The following is a 21,642-nucleotide window of genomic DNA, read 5'->3' as shown; positions in this document are numbered from 1 at the left end:
TGGCTTTTGCTGCAGAGAACTTCCTCCTCACCATCATTCCTACTGTTTGTTTTGCTGCTCCCAAAGCTGAGTTCTTCCCATGATTCTTTTGTGCCAATGTAGTGTAACCCAGCTGTCATCTATATTCTGTTTTTTTTTTTTCCAGGCAGCATCTTGTCATGTAAAGTGTTTGCTTCCCAGCCTCTTTTGCCATTTCCCCTGCTGTTGTCTTAACTGATTGCAGTGTGCTATCACTCATGGCTCTCCTTGCAGAAGACAGGATGCAGGCAGTTTGTAAAACTTCATCCCTGTTGGGATATCTGCCCGGCTTGGTTATTGTTCTTCAAACACTTTGGTCCATGCAGACAAGAGATATGAGATTCTGCAGAGTGTGTGAGGTATAAAGTTGTTGTGTACTCCAGAGAGGTGCTTTGGCTAGTAGCAGTGGTGTTTGTGACTACTTGTCTGTTGCAGCTGATGGACAGTAAGCAGTATGACCAGAAAGATTTGTTTCAGAGAAAGGGTGATTTTGTTATAGCATGACAAAAATGGTCCTATGCAGGCATTAAAAAATTGTGTCTGGAAAAGAAATTCTTCATAATCTCTACTTTTTTTTCCTTTCAGGTCTTGGACACTATAACATCACCAGTGTTCCTACTAAGCTGCATGGTGACATTGCTGGAGTAAACATTATCCAGGTCTCTTCCTATGGGGACTGTTGTCTGGCTGTTTCAGATGAAGGAGATGTCTTTGGTTGGGGAAATTCAGAATACTTGCAGTTGGCTTCTGTCACAGAAACCACACAGGTCAGTTCACCTGAGAGTGTATTTTTGTGTTTCAGTTGAGCTGCTGGGCACGGAGTTAAAAATTACATGTTTCTCCCAATTCTTAGTTCTTTTGACAGCAGATGCAAACACCACTAGCAGGCTACTTTTACATAAGCTTACAAAACCAACCTGTCTGATGTGTTTATGTAGCTTTAGGGGGCAATATGTTTCCCCATTTTTTTAGGCAGAGGTTTGTGTCACCTCACCCCATTTTATTAGTCTAAGGACTCCATATTTTTCTTTCTCCAGCCAATGGACTTTGCACCAAATTGAGAGCCAGCTCAAGTGCTTTTGCTCATTTCAGGATAGGAATTAATTTTTTGGCTGGCTAATCTAGGATTTCAGGTGATACTACTTTGAGCATAGTGCTGATCCAGATGGCCCTTGGAAATTCCTTCCAGTCAAACTTGTATGATGGTGAATTTTTCATGGACATCCTTAGTGGATTTATAACTGAAATTCCAGTGTCTCACAGATAAAAGGATTTTTTGAGCAAACTTAGATGTGGCATTGGTAAGGTGCTTTCTTTACACTAGGCATTGTACTACTGGGGTAATTAGGCTGTTGGTCTCATGTTACAGCTACTTGAGGAAATAGACTCAAGAAATTAATCAATACTCAAGCAACTTGTGGCAGAAGGATAAGAGCAGACAATTTTATTAGAATAGCTTTAGCAAAATTTTAGAAAGCTTTGTTTCCTGTCCCTCTTCTCGTGTAACCTTAATGTAGAGCTAAATGCTGAGACCCATAAGGCCTGAGGACAATGATCATGCACTGTAGCAGTTTTCCTGGTTGGGTGTGTGAAGGAGGTCTGTGGCATCTGAAATGGATGAATGGCACATTTGCCAAAAATAAAGAGTCTGAGCTAAAATACAGATGCAGTCCGAGGTGTAGAATGGCAGAGCTATGAAATGGGAGATTGCTCTTTACATATGTCAAGCTGTGTATGTATGTTGTGTTGGGCTGTACCAAATAAGTGTGATTTTAAGTATTTTTTCCCTAATATGTTAAAAAATGCCACTGCAGGCTGAATTTTAGTGATCTAATCCAGTGTGAAGACTTGAAGACATGCTCACTTATTGACGTCCCCATTGTGTCTGAATTTAAAAGCCAGGGATAAGAAGCAGTTATTAGTCATTCTCAGCCTTGTTGCCATGCATGTAAGCTTTTTAGTAGGTAACTTTTTCCACCTTGTCCTCACCTTAATGAATTTCCTGTAGGTTTTTTTTTTTTAATTTTGGGACTTGCATTCATTTTATTATTCAAGCAATAAAGGTTGTATCAGGAATCCAGTGTATGTAAGCTCTAACCAGAACTAGACAGCAAGTTAAAATGTATGTCTACTTTGCAGTTTACCTTGTCTCTAACAACGCTTCTGCAATCGTGTACAGGTGAATGTTCCCAGGCATTTGCCATTCAAGATTGGGAAGATAAAGGAGGCTGCCTGTGGAGGGACTGGCAACGTTGTGCTAACAGGTGAGTTCACTTCTAGAATCATTCACTTTGGTGCAAGGCCACACAGTAGGTGGATTTTGACATTTTGAAACAAGTATCTTGTTTTTTGGAGACAGGGAAATACTGCATGTTATGAGGAAAAAGCTGGGAGACTGAGAAATCTGATTTAATAATATTCTAGAGGAGTTGTTTTCACTAGTGCAGAGCATTGCTGCAGTGTGTGCTGTTGAGTGCTCTGCAGAGGAGAGCAGGGGCATGGCAGCTCTTTGCTCTTCTGGTCTCTTTTGCTGGTCACAGTGAGTATGGCCTATAATGAATATGGATATAGGGAGGAAGTAAGGCAACGCTTGAGAGAAAGTAGAGCCCTTCAGACTCCATATGAATCAGACATGTTTATAAATAATGAACTGGGATGGAAAAAAGAAAGTTATGAGAACAGTGAAACTGTGCAGCAGGTCCTTAGTGGCTGTTCTTTGGACTGTGGGTGTCTGGGGAGCATAGCTGGAGGCTTGCTGCATGAAGGAATGAGGGAGGGGATTGTATTACTTTCTTGAAGGATTATCTCCATGAATATGCTAATATTTATAACAGGGGTGTTGTGAGGACCAGAGCTTCTAATATGAAGGGAACAGAGCTACCTGATTTAGAAACTTACTCCTTTTTATGCTGTGCAAGTGTTGCCTTTCCCAGGCACCAATGCCAGGCAGAGTGACATCCAGTTGCTGGTTTGGGCATGCACCAAATAAACTCTCAACCTCTGTCCCATTAGTCAGTAGTATTTTATCCAGCTCACTCTTGTGTTTGCATTATTTCCCTATGAAAGGTCTGCCTAGGAGGCTTGATTTGCTTGCATAGCTTAGGAAAGGATTGAGGCATTTAGATGGGAATGCATTATTTGCAGATTTTAAATAATCAGAAAGTGTTAGAATGACCTGAAAGAAAGGAGAATATCCCTTTGGTTCTGATTAACTCTTGGTTGTGGCATGAATTTCACAAGCACAGACTTTCTTACAAATGTGTTCTTATTGTAATGCAGAAGAAGGAAATGTTTTTGTCTGGGGATATGGAATTCTTGGGAAAGGACCAAACCTAATAGAGACAGCAGTGCCAGAGATGATCCCACCCAGCCTTTTTGGCTGGTCAGACTTCAATCCAGACACCCGTGTTGCTCATGTTCGCTGTGGACTCAGCCAATTTGCAGCACTTACAAGTAAGTTTCTCACCCTGCTGTCATGGGAGAGGTCATGTTGCTGTGTTATTGACAGAAGAGAAAAAAAAGCAAAAAAACCCACCAAAACCAAAGCAAACCCGAAACAAAAAAACCCTACACCCAAAAAAATGTACCCATCTTTCTTGAAATTGAAGGCACACTGGAATGCAGCAGCAGGGAGCCAGACAGCACATTTACAGATGTCAGCATGGTTCCAGGCCTATGTTTGTGCTAATTTATGCGTTAATTAAGAAAGTGTTATTTGTCTTTACACAAAAAACTTTTCTCATACACAAAATCCAGAAGATTTTTTCATTTTCCTGTATAAAATGAGCAGTTTAGAAAATTAATGTGATAAATGAACAAACTAAAACTGATTCTAAATGAAGCTAGATACCATTTTCTTGGCATTCCTGGCCAATTGAGTTAGCAGCCTGAGGTGGGCAGACCCAAGCATTTAATATGCAAAGGTTATGATACTGTGCTCTGTGCTCCCTGGGTGGGTTCTCAGCCTTTGAAGGTTTGAAATTTGAAAGGCATTTACCATCAGGCATCAGTTTCAGAGATCCAGCTGGCAGCAGGAAAAAATGCCAGGGCTGAGTCCTTTGGGACAAACAGTATGTGTGACACTGTCAGTTTGGTTGCAGGGTGCTTGTAAGTGGGCTCCCCTTGGTATTCAGAAAGAGTGTTCTGGTTAAATTGTTAATCATACATAAAAATTATATTGTGTTTTGGTTGTTTCTGTTGTGGAGCTGATCCAAACACTTCTGAGACCTGTGTGTTTTCCTGAGAAGCTCAAAACTCTTCAACTGTTGAACACAAATGTTTGCCTTTCCCTAGCTGTCATTAGAAGGTCACTTCTTTCAGACAGTCAAATAAGCAATCTCCAGGTGATGGCTTGGGACAGATCTCACTGCCTTGCTTATTGGATTTGCTCTGGTGATCCCTGATCCAGATAACTGCAGTTGTCTAACTTTCAGCACAAATTATTCACTTCACAAATTATTCCCTGGAATTTCTGCTGCTACACTCTTCCTTCAAATAAAATTCTGATGTAAGAAGGGGAAACAAAGATTTATGCACAGAACTTGGTTCTTGTACTGCTCATTAGGCATAATTTTCTCCAAACACAAGTACATTTATTGTACATTGAAGTAAATCTGGTAGCTGTCATGCTGCTTGTATAACCCTGTATACTCCCAGAAACACTGTAGCCACATTTGACAGCATCATAAATAGAATTCTTCCTTTTTAATGACTCTGTTCTTTTCTGTTTTTTTCTCCTGTGTAGACAGAGGAGAACTGTTTGTGTGGGGGAAGAATCTAAGAGGGTGCCTGGGAACTGGAAGAATGGAAGACCAGTATTTCCCATGGAGAGTAAGGATGGTGGTATTAAGGCCAAGAGTATATTATTTGGCTAGTTTTTGTTATCCTGAGGGCAAAGATTATCACTTGCTGTGTAGTTTTGTTGAGTAATTCTGAAAGGAGTGGAAGGCTAAGATGATATAGAATGCTTTGTTTTCCAGAGGTCCTTGTGGAGCCTGGGAATGGAGGTACTCAGTAAACATTTTAGTCTGCTATGCCAGTAATGATTTTGAATCCTGAAACAGCATCTGGTGCTGTGCCACCACATCTGAACAGCTTTCATCTTCCTGTCCATAACATCTGCTTGCTACCCTTCCTGCCTCTTCCTTCCCCTTCTGACCTGCTCTTCTATTTGTATGTGCTGCAAAGAAAACCATCAGTATTGGTCATCTGTCAAAATCATTACCTAAATAAGGTGAACGTTTTGGTTCGTAGTGGCTACAGGTCCACATAGTGGTGGGCTTCCTTCCCATCTATGGTGGTGGGTCAGTGGGCTGACTGGCAGGTTATCCAGGAGGTCCTTACTCAGCTGTCTCACAGTGCTTCCAGTTCTACTGCTTCCTCTGAGAGCCAGACTCAGCGGATGTAGAAGTGTCTTTGGTTCTGGAGTTCAGCATTCAGCCTAACAGATGCTCCTGGTCTCCATGAAGGCTAAGTAGGATATGAGGGAGGCAATCAGTTGGACCATCCTGGAGTGTCTGTCTGAACTTGCAGTAAATGTGTTTCTGTAGTATGCTTTCTTCTTTGTTTAAAAATGAACAAAACCAGACCAGCTCTGGAACATTTGCCTAAAATCACAGTGCTGTGGCTGGGTGGAATTTCTGAATTCATTTCCCCAGATGTAGGCATTGGGGGTTATGCTCTTTCAGACAGCCAGCTCCTGTCTGACATTACTGTGGCAATGTGCCAGGATCCTTGTCTGTGACCTCCTGCCCTAGAAGTAGCTGCTGTCCTCTCTCTTGGCTCTGAGGAAAAACTTGCTTTTTTAGACTCTGCTTTCTTCAAGTTTGAAGCCAGTTTTAAGTGAATAAGCTTCAGGAGTGAGGAGCTGGTCTCTTTGCATCAAAGCACAAACTGCCTTAGGCTGAGTTGAGCCTTTGCCTTGTTCCAGTTCTTGCTGATGAAAGAAGGGGCAAATCCCTGTGGTGCTTGGGCAGATCCTCTTCCTAATGTCTAGGTTATGCTCTGTTCAGTCATGCTGCTTCTGCTGCTGAACAGATGGGCTGAGGCTCCAATCTCCTCACTGTCTGCTGGTGAGCCTGCTCTTCTTTCTCCTTCCAAAGCTTTATGTGCTTCTGTGAAGGAAAGAGAGGAGTATTTCACAGCTCAGTGCACAAGCCTGCTTGGTGCTGAATCTTGCTCTTTCTGTGTTTTCTAGTTGGCACTTGCATTGGTACAAAACCCTGTGAAATTAGTGACATGTTGAGTGGAAGGATGAGAAATAGGAACTGCCAGGTGTGAAGTATGAGCTTGATAAACAACCCACTCTCCTGTGTTTCATCCAGGTGACTGTACCCGGTGAGGTGGTGGATGTGGCCTGTGGAGTTGATCATATGGTCAGCATGGTCAGGTCTTTCACCTAAGGATGCTGCTGGGTCTCAGCACTGTACCAGGGCAGTGCAGAGACTTGGTGACAAGCTTCTTGGAAAGGAAAACTCACTTTATGAAACCAAGGGACTGTGAGCAGAGACAGCCGCAGCAGTGTCTGGGTGCTTTATCGTCCCTGCATTAGTGGAATGCTCTGCCTGGCTGCAGGAAGGAAGCACATGCCCTGAGGAGTGTGGAAATGCACAAAGGAGTGCTCTGGCTCCTGCGTGATGAGCTCCCAGAGGATCTGAGGCCCGGCCTCAAGCTGGTGAGCCCCTCTTTGCCTGAAGATGAAGAGCATCTCCCTTAAGGAAGACTGGCATGGGATGAAATCTACAGCACAGAACATTGATACATGGACATTTCCTGTCACTAGCTCTGGAGTGTCAGCATTGGGCAGAGCCAGACTATATCTCAAGGGAAAATTTGTGTGGTTTTTAATTACTATTATGTGGAAGAGTGGTCATGCTAGGTCTTGAAGCCCAGCACGGCTGTCCTGCATGGCCACCCTCAGCTGCACTGTGCCCAGGCTGTTGTCCTGTGCAGAAACTGGATGCACAGCCCTTGGAGGCAGTGATGTGTCTCTGGGCTGTTGATGGCTTTCTATGTTAGTGCTAAAGACTGAACACCAAAGGAACACATTCAAAGAGTGTTTGCAGGGGTAAGTACTATTAAATAAGACAGGCTCTCTGTGCTGCAGGAGGACAGATGGATGGTGACAGAAGCCAATCTAGCTTATTGAGGAAGGCTGGAAACAAAACCCTGCAAAATCCTGCTCAGGCATGGATGTGAGCAGTGCTCACTGCCCCTCAGGTACCTTTGTCTCCTTGTGCTGATCACACATCACTGCCTTTTTTTTTTTATTCCCCACACCCTTTCTGTTTTCAGAAGTATGGCTCTCATTTGCAATTAGCTGGGTATTTCAGGATTGCCTAGCAGGGGAAGGACTCTTAATGGGTAAGAAGCAGAATTTCATTCCTTGGTACCTTCTTAGCAGTAAGTTGATAGAGATGGGATGCAGTAGCTGTGAGTATCTGTAGCAGGCACTTACCCAATCTCACACCCAGGTGTGGGAAACTGTCTCCTGTGAAACAGTCCAAACATCAGGCAGAGTTGTGCCTTTTCTCTCTGTGTGGGGTACTTCTAGTGTGCAAACTATTTTGGTGGAATCCAAGGTAGTAGGTTTTCAATAAAGTGATTATAAAATCTTTATCCGTAGTAATAGGAATATTCTTGAGCATGATTTGCTCATGCATTGATTGGATCTGCATTCGAAGTGCAGCATTTTGGTTCACAGTTATGTGATGGGAAACCACTTCTGTCAGCTGAGCCAGCTCCACACCTGCAGGACTGATAGTGCTGTAGTCAGGCATTGCATCCATGGCCCCATGGGACGCCACCATGTTGGCTTCATTAGATGACATTCTGTACCAAAACTCAATGTGTAAACTTTACCTTGGTTAAATAAGTTCTGAAGGGTTTGCATAAAAGATAGGAAAGGTGAACCAAAGTACATGGAAATAGAGACACCTCTCTTGAGTATTTGTTGAGTAGTAGTTTCTGTGTAACAGGTATTGCTGGGTGGGGAGGCAGAACTGCTGCTATGAAACTGGCAGACTTCACTACTCTGAGCTCCCATTTGGTTGGCTTTAATTTACACCTGATTCTACATGCAACCTGGGCGACTTGCAGTGCCCAAGCCTGTCTTGTTGGCCTTATGGGAGTAGGTTTGCCCTTTCAACTAGAGGAGGCTTATTAAACATGGAAAACACATAGAAAAACTGGTGAGAAAGGTGTTCCAAACAGTTCTCCATGGATGTTGCTGTTGAGGTGGGCTGGTTAGTGCTGGGCTCTCAGCTGCTCCCATTTCCCATTCCCAGCTGCTTCCCAATGCACTTTGGGGCTGGGCCTTCTGAAGAGCTGGGTTGAGTCCTTGTCTTGCATTCTTGCTGTACAATAAATTGCAAATTTTTGTTAATGAGATGCCAGTGAGGTCCTCAGCCCTCAGTAGGAGTGTTGTATGGCTTAATGCAATGGGGGTGTTTGTGCCTCCACTGCAGTGGTTGTGGACATTCTCAGACATGTTGCTTGTGGGAGCAAGGTTAGTGGCAGTGAGGGCAGCAAGCACCAGCACTTACCCATGGTTTGGTTACAGTGTGGGGGGAGCATTTTGACTTTAGCCAGGTGACCCCAACCTGCTCTGTCATCCCTCCCCCATCAACAGGACAGGGAGAGAGAATCTGAAGGAAAACATGTGGGTTGGAACAGGAACAGGGACCTGTTACCATCATGGGCACAGCAAACTCAGTCTGGAGAGATTATTGCCAATGAAATAGAGCAGGGTAATGAGGAATTAGTATGTTTTAATAGAAGTCTAACAGTGCCTTTGCCACACATCTCCCTTCTTCCCAGGCTCAGCTCTGCTCCTGACTTTACTACTTCTTCATCTCCTCTACTGACCCTTGTATTTACATGGTTGTCTGTCTCAGATTCTTACTCCTTTCTTTTGGCTGCTGCTGTGCAGCAGTTTTTCTCCTTTCTAAAATACAGTTCTTTGAGAGCTGCTGTTGCTGATGGCTCAGTGTTAGCTCAGAAAAAGAAAATGCCCTCTTCCCTGCCACACCCCCTTGTCTGTTGAGGGCAGATCCAACCTGTGTGGCTTATGCTCCTCCTGCAGGATCAGGGCCACACAGGAGCCTGGCTGTGCTGGGGTAGCTTCAGGTCACTGCCATTGTGAACTGCAAAGCGACTTTGCATCATTTTGTCCTTCAAAGTATGGCAAAGTAGACAGCCCAAAATATACCAGCAACCCTAAATATACCTGCAGTGAGGGAGTGTATGGGCCAAGGAGGCACTTGGGGAGCAGCTCAAATTAGAACTAGAATAACCTACTTGATTTGGCATTGATGACACAAGTGATTTGTCCTCAGATGAGCACTGTGCTGGCGTGTTTGGCTTAAAATAGCCCAGAAGGGCTTTGGGATGGTCCCCTGGTGCCGAGCCCTGTGCAGGAACAGCTCCAAGCACTGCAGTGGCCCAGCAGGGTTGCCACAGCAGCTGAGGGCTGCAGGAGCTGCAGGAAGGATGGGGGAGAGATTCAGGTCCAAGTGTACCTGCACAAGCTCAGGCCTCCACACCCCACCATCCCAAGGGGTTCTGGCAAATCCCTGCTGGGGAGCTGAATCCAGCACGGCTGCTGGGCTGCCCTGCAGCCCCCACACAGCAAAGCTGTCTCATCTGTCAGCAGACGGGCCCACTGGGAGTAAAACACATGAACACCTGTAAGACAAAGATTATCTTAGGCACTTGCTGTGTTACAACAGACTTTTCTCTACAGGATCCTTCGAAAACAGATGAGTCAGAGAACTAATAATTAGCCTTAGGCATTCAGAATACTCCTGGAACAATATTACTTCACTGTGCTTCATCATAACTCATAAAAATACATTTTTGTAACATTTTTTGCAAGGGGCTGGAATATCCCCCATCTCCCTCCAGTGCCCCAGCACCTCCTGCTCAAAGGGGTGAGCCTGGGCAGGTGAGCTAAGAAAAACACTGATAGGAGAAGGCATCAGTGTCTTGGGGTCTGGACACCAGTCCTCAGTCCTGTCATTTACCTTAAGATGCCATTTGCTTTTGTGGGTAGTTGCAGGCAGTGTTAAGGTTGTGTGGCAGTATCTGTGCTTATTCATTTGGGTTTTTGTTTTACTGGCTTAAACCCCTGAGGCAGTGCTCTGCATTAAGGCTGTATTCCATATTAACACTCCCTCAGTTAATTTCTTACATGAATGTTTTAACACTTGATCATGAGACTAAACAATGGATTACACTATACTAAAAAGGAGATGCTTTTCTTGACTACAGTTTATGTAGATGAGCTGCTTCCCTTTAAATGGTTAAAACTGTAATAGGGTGATGATGTGTCTGATTTCACTGTTTTTCTTGCACACTTCACACAGGTTATTCAGCTTTTTCTTGCAGACCATGTGACAATGGTACTGTGCACCACGCTGCTGTCTGAGACTCAGGACCCACAGTGCCTGCCCTAAAATAGTCCATGAGGAGGCTGAGTTTGTTCCCCTGCCCCTGCTGGGGTGCAGGGCTCTGGGGGTGTCCTGCCAGCATCTCTGGGGGGCTGCCCAGACTCCTGGGCACTCTGCAGTGAGCAGGTAAAACTGCATCTGGCAAATACACTAGCAGCATCTCACTGACCTCTTATTTTCAAAGAAGAGGATAGGGCAAGTTTGGTGGCTTCCAGAGAACAGCTGGAGCATGGAGATGGTGGTGGGTTTCATTTTTAGGGGTACAATGCACCCAGAGACAGGACCTGGCCACCAGAGAGACTTAGGGATGTCTGGTGGCCTTCCTAAACTCTGTGTGTGTGTGAGTGACACCTAACATGGCTGTAGATGAAATAAATGAGTTACATCTTGCAGACAGTGCCAAGCTCTGCTTTATTTTCATCAGTTTGATCAGTACAAAAGCAGACAGCATAAGTTCCACTTTTTTTTCTTTTTCAGTTTAATTACTTTACAAAGTACAAAATATACTGTCATTTATTTTGGAACATTAGGATTTTTTCTTTCTGTTTTGTTTTTTCATACAGTACATAAATCTCAGCTTTTCAGCATAAGACCAGCAAAGAAAAGCAGCGTGTGCACTTGCTGGGAAAGCAAAGCAGCCACTTCTCAACGCCACACAATGTCCAGTGCATGATCCCAAGCTGCTGCACCACTCCTGTGCCTGGTGGTGTAAAATCCCCCTTGTGCAGAGGTGATGAAGGCAGCTGCTGCATTCAGGCTCCCCTGTGCTTTGTACCCCCAAGCTTGCAGGAACTGCCCACCCACACCTGCAGGGCTTGGCCCCACTGAGCCCCTGGGCACTGCTCACAGGGCAGGTGCTGCAGCCCAGAGCAGGAGGTGTACCAAAGGCCCCTGCATGGGCAGGATTACCCCACCCTGCCTGTTTACATCAGATCTGGTAATTCAAAGGAAATAAATACACTTTTTTTTTTCCACCCTCCCCAGTGAAAGGCTGCATGGGGTTTCTGAGAGGTGAGCAGGGAGGAGAGGCTGCCAGCATTTGTGGTTCCCAGCCTCACATCAGCCTGTTTCGTCTGAGGCCAAAAGTGGTATTTTACTTAGAGAGCTTGATACATGAATAACTTATGAAATAAAAAAGTCTAAAGATCTGTGTTTCCTCCCCGGGCTGCCCAGCACAGCTGTACTAAGCAGCCAGGGATGAGAGACAGATCCTGATCCAAGCTGGGCAGCTTCTGCACCAGGAGCATCTCTGCTCTCTTGGCAGTTCTAGAAATTTGGGTTTGTGTTGAGTAGGTGTCTGGAGGGAATCTGGGCTCCTCTGGGGTCCCTGCAAAGGGGAGAAGGAGATAGATGCTCAGACTTGTTCAGGCCCCTTGAGGCACTGATAAAGTAGCTCTGTGCCAGCCCCTGGTAGCCAGCCCTGAACGGGAGCAGTGCAGTGGGGCTCTGCCCCTCCTGTGGGACCCTGCAGCTCAGCCCGGAGGAACCAAACCAAAAATCTGCCCTAAGCACCGACGAGGACAGCGAGGCTCCTCCTCCCTGTGTGCAGCTCTCCCTCAGAACTAACCCTGGCTGGCTGCCCCGTGGTGCCCAAAACAGCAGGAGCCAGCCAGGCAGGGCTGTGCTGTGCAGCCACAGCCAGCCTCACTGCAAGGGGGGGCTGCAGGTGTTCCCCAGGGCATCAAAACCCAAATCCCAGCAGCTGTAGGAGCTGCTGGCATCACTCGGTGCTGGGAGCAGGTGAACGTGTCAAGCAAATGGAGGTGATCACCTGCCCTCTAATTGTAATGGAAACAAGGGGAGAATGGGTTATGCAAGGAGGCAACAGTAAGGGAATGAGACAGGCTCTTCCAAAGGCTGGAACAGAGCTTCTGAAGCTGCATCCTGCTATGAGTTACTGCCTGGCAGCCTCCTCTTCTGCCTGCCCAAGAGCCATGGTTGTCCTGGTGCTTGGGCAGGCGGGACAAGTGTCCCCCCTCTGTCACTGCCACCCCCAGCTGCTGCAGAGGCAGTGTGGAGGAGGATGCGCTGGCAGAAAATGTGGCTGCCACTGTGCTAAATGAACACCCTGCTCCTCAGCTCCCTGTCTCACAAGCCCCTAAGTAAGCCTGGAGCCCACACACAGGAGGGATAACAATGCCCAGCCATAGCCAGCAGGGACAGGGGACACAACCCTGGCTGTGACACCATAGTCCTGGGCTGGAAAGAGGCACTACCCTGTGCATCTCCAGGCATTAACCTGAGCACTAATGGCACTTGGATGCAGTTCTCACACTGTTATCAACAACCATTGGATTGGTAGGATTATTTTTCGCAGCCAGGAGAATTCTGGTGAGAGGAGAGGGCAGCCCTGGATCCAGCACAACCAGAAGAACCTAGAAGAGACTGCCCTGGGATGCTGATCTGCCACGGTATCAGTGGAGCAGTTTGCAATTGGAGAACAAATAAAAACCTTGAGGATGGAAGCACTGGCACATGGGACTGGCAGGGATCTGGGTGGGTGGGGTTTGGGGGAGAACGAGGGCATGGCTCATGTTTAATTCCATGATATAACTAAAAAATGGCTGAGGTCATTGAGCTGGACCAGACAGTTCCTAATGGGTGAAGGAGAAATGGGGTGCTCCTCCTCCTGCAGAGCCACCTTCTTTGTACTCTGAACCTCCTGCATCAGCACCAGCCAACTAACACACAAAACCAGAGGTTTGCTCCCAGGAAGGAAATCTTAAAACTTGGGGATTTCTTCAAGAGCAGCCTGGTTCAGTAGCCTGTCTGTCTGTCTGTCTGTCTGTACTGCTGCAGGGGAACATCCCATGCCCAGGTCCTGCTCTCTGTGCAGTTGGTCCTGCCTAAAGGCAATGTCCCACAGCTGTAAGAGCACCAGCAGCTCCTTAGGTAATTTCAGTGATCTCAAAAATTCATCCCCATCCAAGGCTGGCATTAGAAAGAATTGCAAGAAACAGCTACAACAAAGGCTGCAGATTTTTTTCTCTTTTACTCTATGTATAGCAACCCCAGGCTCCTTCTTTCAATGTCCCACATGGGAAACACTCCTGCTTTTGCCACAGATCTGCAGAGGAGACTGCTGCTCTCCTTCAGCAGAAGGGAAATTCCCTTTGCATTCCCTTCCAGCTAAAGGGAATGGCTCTGTGCAGGCAGCAGGGACACAGAGGATGAGGGAGCTCTGTCTCTCCCCTGTGACCTGGCCCAGAGCAGCATCCTGCTAGCCTGAGCCTGGGGCTGCCTCAGCCTTTCAGCTGGCAAATGGGGCTGAACTCTTCTAGGGCCCAAAGGAGCAGTAATGCTCACAGCAGCCAGCCTGGCAAGTGGGTGCTTTGAGCAGCATTCCCACAAGGACCAGGGAACTGGGGACCTGTAAAATGTTTCTCAAGTAACAAATGAGCAAGTAGGAATCCTCAAGCTTATTACTGTAACTGCAGAAAGCTGCTTTAAATCCTCAGGATGCTGAAATAGAAGCAGAAAGCCAGCCAGAGCAGGGGACTCTAAACTGCAGCCTCCTGTGGCATCTTCCCACAGGTGCTGTGAACAGACACTGCGTCTGCCACAGCCACACAAGGAGGGAAGCACCTGCCAGCCCTGCAAAATGAAGGATGAAAGGAGCCCTGGTTTTGGCATAATCTTTTCGGGTTGGGATGATCCCAGTCAAACCACTGGGTCTGCCTAGAGAGGGACATGGCCCCTGGTCATTTCTCCTATGGTACAGGCAGAGGACAGAGCTGGACACAGGAGGAATGAGATGCTCCTGCTCTGCTCTCAAACACTTCAAAATTTCAATCCTGCCTGATGGGCATCTCTGTCCATGTCTGCTCATTTACAGATATTTGCAGAAAGCTAAAAATGGATGAAAACAAAACCCCAAGGGAGCCCAGGGCATTAAACAGCTGCTTTGCAACTGTCCTGCTGCACACAGCTGGGACAGTGCTGAGCTGGGCAGGCAGGGAGGAGCTGTGTGGCTGCCACCCCTCTGCCACTCCCTTCACCTTGGCCACAAAATTTGGGCACTCTCAACTGGGAGAAGGTGCCAGGGGTTTGTGTTCCCTGCGGCCAGGCCCTCTGCAAACTCAGAGCTTGCAGAAGCACAGGTGATGGCTGGAAGAGAATTGCAGAGCAGGGGGAAGCTATCCCATGTGATCTGCAATAACAAGGTTATTTGTTAATGCATTCCCAGGCTTTGAACCTGAAATGACCAGTGCTGTCTAGACAGACCAAGAAAGGATCTTGGTTATGCATGTTCCAAAGAGGTACAGAACCCTAAAATTCATACCCTAAAATGAGAATGTACTTTGACACATAATTCATCCATTCCTCCTTCATACAACGGGGGCTGTGCATTGCTCTGTGCTCACCAGAGCATCTGCAGAGGCTATTACTGCTGCAGCCAGGATTTGCTGATCAGCATCCAGTGCACGTCTCACACTGCAGAACCCCTTTCTCTCCTTCACCTTTGCTAACTGGAGCTGGTAGTTCAGCCCAGCTGTGCTTCATACGGATTAAACAAAGGAGGCCAAGGACAGCAGAGTAACACAAGATTATCTTCACAGTCAAGTGTTTCCCTTCCCAGGGAGCCTGGGAAGGTCCCACAGCCTTGCTGGTTTCTATACCAGTTCAGTGCTGCCAGGATTCATTCCTGAGGGATTTTGCTGGCCCCTGACATATGGAAGAGCACAGATAGACAGACAGATGCACTCATGGGGAGAAGGTATGGAAATCTGGAGGCAGGCTTGCACATTTCAGCCAATGTAAATACACCCCAGCACATGCTACAATGTGTAAATACTATTTGGCAAAGGATTATTGGGTTTACTCTCCTGCACATAATAAAAGTTTAATCCAATCCAATGTTTGCAGGCAGGACTGGAACAGGTAAGTGAGATACCTTAATCTGTTTACTGGAAATGTCCACAACAGTCAAAGCAACAGAGGGAGAAGAAATCCTCATCAGAAAATGACTCCTTGTCCTTAATGGAATGTTGCTGGGGGACACCTTCTTTCAGGAATGAGCAGCAATGCTCAGCCTGAGGCCAAACAAAGAATTTCCCCCTTTTCATTAACAGAAAATACCAATTATCCAGTGCTGACAGGAACACTTGTGCTCAGTGAACAGTGAATGTACCAGTGCAGGACCCAGCAACTCCAATTCAAGTTGCTGACCTCAAAATTAAGGAGTTTGAACAACCTGATGCTCTTGAACAGCTGTGTGGGTGTATGGATTGGGAAAACCACAAGGATGGGAAGAACCCCTCTGGCCACAGCACCCAATACCATCATCACATCAAAACACAGGGTGATTTTTGGGAGCCTTCCCCAGCAGAGAGGCTGAGTACCAGGAGATAGTCTAAGTACTGGGGGCTTAGAGGGGCCACGCTGCCCACCCTTGCTGGGATGGTGTGACTGGGACAAACGTATCCTCTGGGATGCTGGGCTGAGCATGGAGGCTGGGCAGGGTGGGATGATCTGTTTCAGTCAAAAAGGACAAGGAAAATACTTTGGTGTTCACAACAACAAGCAGAACTTCGATATCTCCATATGTATGCAACTAAAAATCAACATTAATTCTTTTGCATCACTCAGCACTCCCATGCCTGTCACTAAGAGGGATCTCTGCAGACCCTGCACGGCCACAGTATGGATGTGTGGGACAATGCCAAGTCAGACCTAGGTGCCTTCTGGAATAGGGGAGCCTGGGCTGACCCCGTGGCTGCTCCAGGTCAGCATGGCCTGAAGCCCTGGCCCTTCTGCAGCCATCAGCTCACACCAGGGATGGGGCCCCTTTGTAAAAAAGAATTCAAGCTTTGTACAGCAAAGCTGAGAAAAGACAGAAAACTGCTTCTCAGAGGCAGGCTCTGGTCAAGCACATGCAATTCAGCCTTCTATGTCCCAGACAGCTTCCCAACCTTCACAGGATGTCAGAGTCAGACTGCTAAACCCTCATCTCACAGACACACTGTGAGACTTGTGGGGCAGCCGGTGGGGGAATGTGTCAGGAGCTCATCCCTGAAGGCAGCAAATGCTGCAAATGCAGTGCAATGGCAGAGCTCTGAGCAGAGCTGCTCCCTGCCTTGCCTCTCTCAGGGGTCTGCACATTCCTTAAAGCACCAAGAGCACCAGGGAAACAACTGGGCGCTCAGGGAGCTACGCTACAAGCTCCTCTGCCACACACTCCCTTAGTTCCTCCCAGTGCTGGCAGGACAAAACATCATGCTTCAGAAAAATAAAACCTGACACACTTCTGTTGGATCCTTTGATTGGCTGGAGCCACCAGGACCTCCCAGCAAAACCTAGAAGTCCCCAAACCCAAATCTCCATGGCACATCTTAAAAATCAAATCCCTGCTCAGTGTCACGTGCCAGCCCAAAGCAGGACCTGACACCAACAAGGTTTTTGTGAGAGAGGAGGATTGCTTCATCTCTGACCAGCAGCCTGTGCCCTGGGAATGCTAACAGAGAACTTGGAGTTTAAAACAAATTTCAGAGCAGCAGTATTAGTGTGCTTTATAAATAGCATTGTCATTAGGTGAGTCTTAATACTTATGTCCCCCACTGCAGGTGCCACCATCTCCATGCTGCAGCAAAACCAGGTATTTCCATTACGGCCTCCCCATGTGAGAGGCTGATACATGCCATCTATAGCACAGCATTGCAGAAACTCCAAACAATGCCCGGAAAGAAACCAAAGGCTGCACAAAGCTGTGCAAAGGTGTACTTGGGGGGGCAGCCTGAAAAATCAGCAGCTTCAAAGTGCCAGAAGATCAGTGGCAAGGCAGCACCCCTCACCCCCCACCCCCCCTTCCCCTTTGGTGAAGTGCAACTGAAATAGGAAAACAGAATATTCTGCTTCCCTACAGGGGCCCTAACAGCACTCCTGGTCAGCAGAAATCTCCAGGGGTGAGATGCAAAGACCACCCACTTCCAGTGCCTGGCTTCAAGCAGTCTCCTCTGCTTTTCACAGGAAAACACCCTGCACCACTTCCACCTATTCAAAAATAACCCACTGATTTCAGCTCCCCAACAGATGCCAGAGCCCTGCACGAGCCATGGGGCAGACAGATCCACCTGGAAATCCTGCACCTGCCCCAGGCTCGTGCAGAGATGCTGGGGAGCAGGGACCAGGTTTTCCTGCAGCTGGAAACCTGGAGCAGCTCCTGCCTTGCCTGGGGAGGCAGGCAGTGCTCTGTGCCTGCAGGAGCTGGGGCCCCACTGCAAACCCCCAGCCCGGGCTGGGCAGGCACTGTGCAAACAGAGCAGCCCTACTTACAGACTGAGGCAATTTAGGGCAGCAACTAAAACATACAGAGGGGAAAAGGAGTGGATTTCCTACAGTCTCTGTGCTTGAGGCAGCAAACTGGAGAGGAACAGACTTCTCTGAAGCAGAAGGGAAATCCAGTGCTGCTCCCAGCAAGCAGAGGAGCTCCAGCTTTGCTTCAGGTCAACTCCACTGCTGCTCTTCACTAAACAAGAAAGCAAAAGTGGGACTAATACTCATATTGCCCATTATTTTAATGAAAAATAGATGGTGATTAAATGTGTGTATACATTAAACTGGTGATTAAATGCGTGTATACATAGTGTGCACTCACTACACAGATGCACACAGAAGGGTGTGTGCCCTGAGTATACACACATACACTGTGTATGTGTCTGACCCTATATTGCTTGAGTGCCCACACCAGGTACAAGATACAACCCTACAGACACACATGGGTATTTATAGGTGTGCAATAGAGACACACTGTGGATTTCTATGGAGACACTTAAGATGTATACATATGCACAAACTTCCTCAGTAGAAAGGAATTTGTAGTCAAATTCTAATGGGTTGAGGGAGAAAGACAAAACCCTATTTAATAACACAACTTGGAAAGGTCGAGGCTTCTAAGAAAATAAAGGCCTTGAAGAAAGAAAGAGGATGCATGAAGGCCATGCTCTCCTCCCCTGCCTGCCCCTTTCTGCAGGGCTGGAAACACTTTTGCATTTTGCTGTTTGAATCTTTGTGCAAGGAGAGGAGAGAGAGGCTGGGTGCTGAGAGAGTGGGACCTGTGGAGCAGCTTTAAGAGCCCTCTCCACTTTGGGTTCACTAAGCACCGAGGTGTAATAGTGGTATTATTATTATTACTATGAATATATTTAATGAAGCCCTTCCTGCAGTGCAGGTCTCACATGCACAGTACTGTGCAAGCTTGCACTGATCCTGACTTCAGGCTGGTGCAGGGACAAGGTTCCACCAATTATGGCCATGTTTGGAGTATCTCAGTTCCCAGCAGAAAAAATATGAAGAGGATACTAAAAGGAAAACATCAAGTTGTCCAAAACGGTTTTCCTGGATGTCAGGACAAAAAGATAAAAGGAAATAAAAAAGTGAAGCCAAGGATGGTGGCAGCATCAGAGTGCCTCAATAGCATTTTACATTCTATGAATTTTTCAGGCCAACTTTCCCATGTTGGGACATCAACCTTCCTTTGGAAGTTTTGAAATACCACAGAGCTTTCTACAGATTGCACAAATATAAGGCTGATTCCACTGGGAAAAAAAAAAATAAATTACAAAAATCAGCCTCTAAAATAGCCTGAGTGCAATATTAGAAAATTAAACCTTTTTTTTTTGTTTTGTTTTTTTTTTTTTTTTTTTTTGCTTTCATTTAAGGCTCAGTGAAGTTGTGGATTATTTCAAGTTAATTCCTTCCTATCCATGTTGAAGTCCTTTGGAAGCAGCACTGGCACATGCACAGCAACACTTGGTACTCTCTGATGCCAAAACTGGCATTTCCCAAAGGCTGACAAAACCCCAGAGCAGAAGGAAGACCTGTCCTGATGACTCAGGCATGGTGGCACCATCCATGCACACAGCACCAACTCAGGCTCAACTCAGCTGACAGAAACCCTGGCTGGCAACTCAGCAGCTGGAGAGCACCTCAGCATCCCCCTCCTCCAAACCATGCCCAGGAGTCACCCCCTGACAATGCCTGGGTGAAAAGCTGCCACTGGCCTTGCTGCCCACTGCAGCCCAGCAGTGCCCAGCACTGGGCAGAGCCACAGCAAACATCTCCAGGTGCTGTCAGCACTGCACTGTGCAACCCGTGCCTTGTGCCAGGAGACCAAAGTGTCTTTCCAAACAAACATCCAGATGCCACATCGAGAATAAACCCTTAGTCCAGAAATCTGGAGGGAATATAAACATATCATGGGACAATTCTGGAAACCCATGCAAAGGGACAGCAGAACATCCTGTCTGGTAAAGCACTGAACGTCTCCCTCAGTGTTCCTCAGCAGGGATGCTTCAGCTCCAGTAGGGCCAACCAAGGAAAGTCATCCATGCTTTTTCCCATGGATGCTCTGACTCTTTGTCTAGATGCCACAAAACATCCCACTGGCGAAAAATCAGATTTGAAACTCAGTTGGAATCCAGCAGCATCATAAACCACAACTGCTTGGCCCAACTGTACTGTGAAAGCAGAACTAATCAACTGGCTGTGTCTGCGTGTGTGTTTGCTTGTCCTACACCCCAGTAAAAACCATGCCCATGGCATGATCCCAGGTGTTTGCTTACTGCCTCCAGATTAGTGCAGAACCCTGGCTCACAGCTGTATGTGGCACAGCCTCAGGAAAATCCTGCCAGAGGCTGTCTCTGAAGCACAGCTGGAAAGCCCTCAGGAAAATGGCAAGATCTGCAAATTCTTTATGTCAAGCCTGAAGTAGAAGTTAAGAAATGCAAGATAAGCTGGGGCTGGTAATCAGCAAAGCAAGGTTCTCTGCAGGCAACTTCTCCTCTCACCAGCCCTTGCTCACACTTGGGGCAGACTGCTGGCACCCACACCTTGGCTAACTCTTCTCTCCAGCACTGGTCTCTGCTGTGCTCCACAGAGCTGGCAGTGGCACAGCCTGGACACCTGTGCCACTATGGGCCATGATGCCAGGCTCCTGCTGGCCCTCAGCTGTGGTACCAGCCAGAAGAAAACACCCTACTGCTCCCCCATGGGAAAAGCCCCATCATGCTCCTGGGACAGGACCAGGTGCTAGCAGGTTTGAGGCGTTTTCAGCAGCATTCTAACTTCCCCAGTCAGCTGCTATTTCCACCTGTGTGATGAAAAACTGCAGGAGGCTCCCCACGAGACTCAGGCACCCTCCTGGCCCTGGCAGAGGCAGCCACGAGCTGTGGCTCTTGGCCAAGGGGCCTGGGATGGGCAAGAGCAGCAGCCCAGGGACCCCGGGCAACCCTTGATTTCCCCACGTGTGCCCACTGCATGGGGAAAGCCTGAGGAGAAAAGGGGAGGAACAAGGGCTGGGGGAAGGCTCTGATGTGGGATAAGGGGACAGCACTGTCCTGGAGCAGGGGATATGGCAGGAGAATGTTTGGAGCAGTGAGGGAGAGACTGGAAAAAACTGACCAAAAGTGGCCAAGTTTCAATGCAGACACAATCTGGGTGACACCACCTGCCAGGAGCTGGCCAGAGCTGAGCTCCCCCTGCCCAGGATTTCTCAGAGCAGCCAGGCTTTCACTGCAGGGAGAAAGAAAAAGGGGAGATGTCAAACAAGTGGGTATTTTTCTCTTTTCCAGCACCAAATTGTTCTGTCGGGAGAAACAGAACCCTTTGCATCCTGTCTCAACACAGGCAATGATGGACAGTCCTCAGGCAGTCTGATGCAAGGAGACAAGGCAGAACTATGCGAGGTCTTTTCTGTTTAATTCCAAATTTCACTTGGTTTCTGCTTTTCAGGGCTCTCTGAGCCAGCAGCCTGTGCCCAGGGCCATCCGTGCTGGGTGTCCCTGGGTGTCCCCAGGCAGCTCCTCCTACACTGAGCCAGGCTTCACTTCACCTCGGAGCTGAACATCAGGAAACCATACAAACTCCCTTTCCTCCTACCCCTCATTCATAAATTTAATAAAATAATAATAATAATAATAATAATAACAATAATAATAATAATTAAAACAAAGGCTTATTGGAGCTGTTTCTGCTCAACTTTCCACAGTCTCTTTTCATGTCACTCTCTGTAATCAGATTTTTCAAGAAATACTGTGAGAAAAAAAGAATAATAATAATAATTATTATTATTATTAGAATAATAAAAAGCATCTGGAACCAGCTCAGAAGATTTCTAATGCTTTTCAGCTTGACTGACTTGGAGTGCATTGACCACACCATTTATATTTTCTTCAGGTAC

At 47.1% G+C, this 21,642-nt stretch overlaps 2 protein-coding genes across 4 annotated transcripts in view; one reads left to right on the top strand and one right to left on the bottom strand.

Annotated features, from left to right (window-relative positions):
- The window catches only part of RCC1L (RCC1 like), an 18,888-nt gene extending 8,030 nt beyond the window's left edge, over window positions 1–10,858 (top strand). The window contains exons 7-11 of one of the 3 annotated variants that reach the window (XM_021541736.3): window positions 604–785; window positions 2,198–2,282; window positions 3,298–3,471; window positions 4,763–4,848; window positions 6,342–10,858. In XM_021541736.3, the coding sequence (XP_021397411.2) occupies window positions 604–785; window positions 2,198–2,282; window positions 3,298–3,471; window positions 4,763–4,848; window positions 6,342–6,419 (605 nt within the window). In that variant the 3' untranslated portion in view covers window positions 6,420–10,858. The other 2 variants (XM_021541735.3, XM_021541734.3) reach the window with 2 other exon arrangements.
- CASTOR2 (cytosolic arginine sensor for mTORC1 subunit 2) overlaps window positions 10,859–21,642 on the bottom strand; it is a 127,664-nt gene continuing 116,880 nt past the window's right edge. Inside the window, exon 9 of the mRNA XM_077787479.1 lies at window positions 10,859–21,642. Within this exon, the coding sequence (XP_077643605.1) occupies window positions 21,577–21,642 (66 nt within the window). The 3' untranslated portion in view covers window positions 10,859–21,576.

The sequence above is a fragment of the Lonchura striata genome, chromosome 20, assembly GCF_046129695.1.
Source record: "Lonchura striata isolate bLonStr1 chromosome 20, bLonStr1.mat, whole genome shotgun sequence".
Taxonomy (NCBI): Eukaryota; Metazoa; Chordata; class Aves; order Passeriformes; family Estrildidae; genus Lonchura; species Lonchura striata.
The sequence above is the reverse complement of the archived record's forward strand: the minus strand, read 5'-3'. Positions and strand labels throughout refer to the sequence as shown.